At 35.2% G+C, this 6,139-nt stretch overlaps 2 protein-coding genes across 2 annotated transcripts; one reads left to right on the top strand and one right to left on the bottom strand.

Annotated features, from left to right (window-relative positions):
- Positions 1-989: 989 nt before the first annotated feature.
- On the bottom strand, positions 990-3,223 carry LOC137729454 (sm-like protein LSM5). Its single transcript, XM_068468410.2, has 4 exons — positions 3,069-3,223; positions 2,854-2,977; positions 1,550-1,622; positions 990-1,263 (listed from the first exon to the last, which is right to left on the bottom strand). The coding sequence occupies exons 1-4, from the start codon at positions 3,103-3,105 to the stop codon at positions 1,231-1,233; spliced, it is 267 nt and encodes an 88-aa protein (XP_068324511.2). The 5' UTR covers positions 3,106-3,223; the 3' UTR covers positions 990-1,230.
- Positions 3,224-4,838: 1,615 nt separating this feature from the next.
- LOC137728361 (uncharacterized) lies at positions 4,839-5,198 on the top strand. The gene has a single exon (XM_088678097.1). It carries the CDS (start codon positions 4,839-4,841, stop codon positions 5,196-5,198), a length of 360 nt encoding a protein of 119 aa, XP_088534223.1.
- The last annotated feature ends 941 nt before the right edge of the window (positions 5,199-6,139 follow it).

Here is a 6,139-nt window from a genome sequence, read left to right as displayed (position 1 = left end):
ACCCATAACATAACACATGAAATGGTACATCCAATAATATTTCTAATACATGTAAAAGTTTCTCCACTACTAAAAACTATTTCACTCTCATTAACTAAAAAGTTATTTATTTTCTCTTGCGTACAGAACAAGCAAAAATTATTGATCGTCGCTTTCGTTCAATTCTATTTGGCAAAACACATGCCAGCTTTTCCACGACTTTCTCGCTTTAAACATCAATTTTACCTCTTTTCTGTCTTTATCAATGAGTGAATACTTGGGCTTGGTCCCTTATGGTACTTCAGTCACATAGAAACAGAAACCGGCTGCATATCGAAACTTCTGCTTTTAATTTTCTAATTTTTTAGGTGGCGTGAGTGTCATGACCGGTGGCTTGCCACAGCGGCCGCCAAAGTAGCAGGCAGGAGTGCTATGGCTTCGTGATTTCTGGAAAGGAATCCTCTTCAGATTCTTTCCTCCTAATTCATCAAATTCGAGGATCTGAATTGTTGAAATTTGATCTAGCAGCTAAAGTTATTATAACTTTTAAAATGAGCTCCTATTTGTAACCGTTTAATCAAATTTCATCAACCTGGATCCTTAGACTTGGTGGATTAGAAGGAAAGAATCCAGAGAGTTTCCCTAAACCGAAAGACATGAAATTATCAGAAAACTGCACAAATTGGGTCAGCAACAGAAACTCTTTAACTTCCATCACATTTGTGAACAAGAGGTATTTGTTGATTTTACCCTTGAACTTTAATTTTAGCTAATTGCCCCTTGAACTTTTTTAATTAGCCAATTTCCCCTTGAACTTTAATTTTAGCTAATTGCCCCTTGAACTTTTTTAAAAATCTAATGCCAAGGGGGGAATTGTCTATTTATAAAAGTTCAGGAGGATAATCGGCTAAAATTAAAGTTCAATGGGAAAATTGGCTAATTATAAAAGTTCAAGTGGGTAATCAGCTAAAATTAAAGTTTCAAGGAGGAAATTGACAGCTCCATACAAGTACAGGAGGCAAATCGACAAATATGCCTTGTGAACAATAATAAAGATCAGCCTGTCAATGTATTTGAAAAATCAACACAACTCCGAATTAGAAGAAACATAATACACCATATCCTTAACATGTCCTAGAACCACGTCGCTTCCTACTAACAAGAGTGCCGGGTGGACAAAAAAAAGAGAAACAATCTCCCCCCAACCACATGTAGTTTAAATATTCAATAGCAGGGTGGCTAGTTACCCTCTCATTCCGCTTCAGGTGAGCCGCCAGGGACCAGCTGCATTGTGCACAAACCATTAGACAATTTATTACAAAAGTTTGAACATCTTTCATCTCTGTTTTATGCTGGGTCTAGCTTCTATTGAAAAGGCCAAGAAGTAGATGCCATAAGCTTGTGCAAGTAGTTTAAAGATTAAGTTGTCAAATATAAGGCGAGCAAAGAAAAAGGCCACAAAAGGTGCAGTACTATACTTGACAAAGAAAACCTAACAATCGCATGCATATTCACTGGAAATTCAATTATTTCATCCAGGCAAAATAAAGACGACCCATGTTTTACTTACAATGGCAATATTGTTTCCATTGAGTAAAATCTGATCAAGCTTGGTTATACGTCTTCCTTCGGGAGTAATCTCACTGTACATCCAAATAAAATAGCATAGGCCCTCCATTTTAGCATGCATAATAGATCACAAACGTGGAAAACTATATAGTAAATAGAGTGAATGAACATAATTAATGGCTAACATAAACTAATGGATTTGGCTACAATACTTTCAAGTATTTAATACAATCACCATCTCAACGGTCAGATGATGATTGTATTAAATACGTACATTCATATGAATTATCTATGACCGTCATATGGTAATTGTGAAACAAACATGTAAGTATTGTCGCCGGAGATATCCTAGTCCAGTTTCTCTTTTGATCCCAAAACATTACAGTACATTGATATGACCAGTGAAAATCAATAGTGCGCAGAAAAAAGGAGGCTGGCGGAGAAAGAAGTATGCCTTTCTATTGCTTAGTTTCTTCGTCGGTCATATTTTTAATTGCAATTTTACGCATCACACTCAGTGCCCATATGAAATCACTCTTGCTATAGGAGCCTCACATAGGACTCTATCTACCTTATGAAAACAACTTGTATTCAACATAGTCTAACTAAGAAATGTCCTAAAACTAAGCTTAAGCAATTCCATGACTTTGCCAGCTTTCTCAATCTAGTATAATTTGATGTGTCAACTGTTCCATATAAAAACCAATCCAAGTATTTTGGTATCCAGATAAGAAAAATCATAAGGAAAAAAAAAAGATAACCAGTAAAATTCTAATACATAAACGAGGATGTATTCAACCATCCACAATGTGCTTTACCACCAATGAAATCTAACCTTTCAGAATTAAAAACCCTAGTTGCCATTGTATATAACTAAGATTCAAAGCTCTAGAGGCTGTCCAGCATCTTTCGAGATTAAAATAGACAAGTTTTTGGAGTATTGGGGTGCTTGACATTTTACTAGCAGATTATTGAAGCTCGATAATCTGTACCGACTGCAATTGCAAGTGCTCGATTCGGACTTCCAATCAACTGATTGCCATGAACAAATTTCTAATATAAATACTAACAAAGCCAATTCAGATTTTCCAAGCCAGTAAAAAATACCTCCGTCTCACTAAATCCCATATCCATATTAGACCCAATACATAACTTTCTACTCTCTTCTCCTTTTTCTAAACTTTCCACCAATTAATCAAACAGTTAAAGCATTCACAAAACTAAAGACTCAATCCTGTACCAATCCAGTAAAAATCCCCCAATTTTAGGGTTCCATAAGAACATAATTAAAGGAGAAATTCATACTATTCAGTGACGTCTTCCAGTACCATGTTGACGTAGACATCGAAACCCCTCAGAGTCCCTACGAGCTCCTTGTCTCCCTTCATTATCACCCAAATCTTCGACCCTATGCACCGGTCGATCAACTCTGCGCCGTTTCCAGGAAAACACCTCAAATTTTCCGAGTAATTTTCTCGAGAAAATACGGGAATGTAGAAAAGGGAAAGGAGTGGTCAAACCTGATGGGAGCAGCTGCGACGGATTGCTGGCGGCCATTGGAAGCGGAGGGACAAGTTGGCGGCAATCTTTGTCTGTCAGACTGAGTTCGGAAGTATGGACTCGACACTTTGCTAGCGCGATTATATGAGCGTGCCAGACTCGCAATGTCCAAACTACCCTCGATGCCTTTACAATGTTGGGATTTTTAAATGCATTGAGTTAGTACAAAACACAGTGAAGTGACACGAAAAAATGAACGGAAAATTAGAATCACCTTCACTTATGACTCTTTAGATCAAACATTGGTTCTATTTTGAAATTTAATTAGGATATCTAAATTGTAGTCATGTCAGCATTTTTATATTTATTTAAATAACATATTTTTTTAATTTAAAATGTTAATTATTAAATTCCATATATATTCTTTTGGCCTAATATATTCCTAAACCGTATTTCTGTATGTGACCTTTTTTGTAGGATGTGCCGCAGGTTTGTGTTTCCAGAATTCTTCTTCCACGTTTGAATTTTGTGATCTCATATTTGAATTTTGAATGGACTTGTCCATTTCACTTGGTGGTTATTTTCGTTATTTTATATTGATATCATGTGAGATAATTAGACGTATTCTTTATTTTTGAATGCTTGAGGCTGTTACGTTTAGAAGGTTTTATTGAGATTCTCTACAATGTCGACCTTGCTGTCTATGGTACGTTCATAAGGTTTTCAGATAATTATCTTGTTGTGCGTTTCATCGATTTTAGTCTGGGTTCGAAAAGGGATTGGGATTGATTATTTTGTTGTGTGTTTGCTGCTTAATGCTCTGTTTGCTTGTATTTCTTCTCGTTTATGCTTAAATACTAGTATTTCTTTTTGTATGTTAATTAACATCATGCTGTATTAATTCTGTTATATTTTTCATTTGTATAGGTTTTTTCCCACTTGCATTTTCTTTGGTTGATGCTGAAGATGAGGCTAACTGGACTTGGTTTTTGATGAACTTATCTGCCGTATTATCTGAAGATGAACGTACCATTACATTCATATCGGACCGGCACAAAGGATTGCTTCAATCTGTGGCAAATGTTTTCCCTACTTCTCCACATGGATTTTGTATTTACCACATAGAAAAGAATATTAAGAAAACATATCCCATTGGCTTTGGGAAAAAGTTTCGTAAGACAATGGTCCAATTATTCAAGAACTGTGCTTATTCATCCACTCCAGAAGTGTTCGACGTAAACCTGCAGATTTTGAGAAAAAAGGGTGGTGGACTAATTGACAAATTTTTGGAGGATTTGCCCAAAGAGAACTATTTAATGAAGAGGTGCTTGTGTACATGATTTGGTTTAAGACATGCCGTCCTACCACTATTCCTTTTCCTCAATTTTATTCCTTCTCGTATTATGCTTTCATTGAACAGTATATTTTTAGGAGTTCTCAGTTGGTATGAAATCTTGGTTATGGAACAACATAATGTTAGAATTATGCAGTGTTTTGATTGACATTTTTGTTTTTTTGGCAGGTACAGTGAGATGTGGTCAAATGTTGCCGAGTCATTCAATTCTTGGATTAGGAAAGAACGACTATTACCAATATTCCAATTGGTAGAAAGCATAAGAGTTAAATTGATGGTGATGAATGTTGAGAGACGTATTGCTGCAGAGAAATGAAACTCTTATTTATGCCCCGAAATAGAGAACCAGTTGGATAAGTTAATGGAGGTGGGAAGACATTGGCACATTAGCCGGTCAAGCGAGTTTGTATTTGAAGTACGTAGCGATGACTCGGTAATGGTGGACTTGGAAAAATGGTATTGTTCATGTTGTCAGTGGCAGATTAAAGGTTTCCCTTGCTCACACGTAGTTGCAGCTATCATGCACAACGATGGCAATCCTTATGATTACATTGAAGACTATTTCACAGCTGATTACTATAAGTCTTCGTATTCTTTTCCAATTGAACCGATTCCTGACATCCATCAACCCCCACTTGATATAGTGAAGGATTTTGTCATCAAGCCTCCAGTGACAAGAAAACAACCCGGCAAACCAAGGGTTAAGAGGATTAAGTCTAATGGGGAAAAATCAAGACCAATGAAGTGTGGGAGGTGCAAGAAGCTTGGACACCACAATAAGAACACTCCCTTATGATTATCAATCATATCTATCTTCTTTTTTTTTAATTTGCTCAGCACCCTTTTGATTTTGCCCAATATTATGTTTTTGGTAATAAATCATTATATTTTTTTATCTTACCATTATAAACGCTTATCTTTCATACTTAATGTTGTATGTGATCAGTTATCATACACTTTTGAAAGACAGCTCATCTTCAAAATATTCTCGATATCCCAAAAACTCATATATTAGGGAACCATTTGATAATCAATATTATCTATATCGCTCAGTAAATTACATGGTAATTTACAATAGTTCAAACTTATCGCATTAATATGCTAATTAACGTACCTATTAGTTGATAGTTTAATACCAATTGATCATTAATCGTCTAACTAATGATAAAAGACAAACCAAATAATTGGTACATTTGGATTAATACACCAACACTTCGGTCGCTTCTTATGTTTCAAAAATAAAAAGCTTTATGTACCAAACGCTTGAAATGATCTGATTTTATATTATTTTCTAAATCAAACGATCAATATGAGTCAGTGTAACATTAAGTAACGTACCAAACTCCTAGTACATTACAAACATATTTTGTATAACGTTTTTCCAGACCGATACGTTTCAAATATAAAAAAACTATACATAACAAACGCCTAGAATGATCTAATTTAATATTATTTCATGAATCAAACTATCAATATGAGTTAGTGTAACATTAAGTAACGTACCAAACACCTGGTACATTACAAATACACATTGTGTAACGTTTTTCCAGAAGGATACGTTTCAAAAATAAAAAAACATTACGCACCAAACGCCTGGAATGATCTAATTTAATATTATTTCATGAATCAAACTATCAATATGAGTCAATGTAACATTACGTAACGTACCAAACACCTGGTACATTACAAATACACATTGTATAACGTGCCATGATGTACCTGAAATATTTTTAGTCA

The sequence above is a fragment of the Pyrus communis genome, chromosome 10 (assembly GCF_041283825.1).
Source record: "Pyrus communis isolate YQ-2024b chromosome 10, ASM4128382v1, whole genome shotgun sequence".
NCBI classification, from domain to species: domain Eukaryota; kingdom Viridiplantae; phylum Streptophyta; class Magnoliopsida; order Rosales; family Rosaceae; genus Pyrus; species Pyrus communis.
Note: the sequence above shows the minus strand (reverse complement) of the source record. Positions and strands in the feature narration are given on the sequence as shown.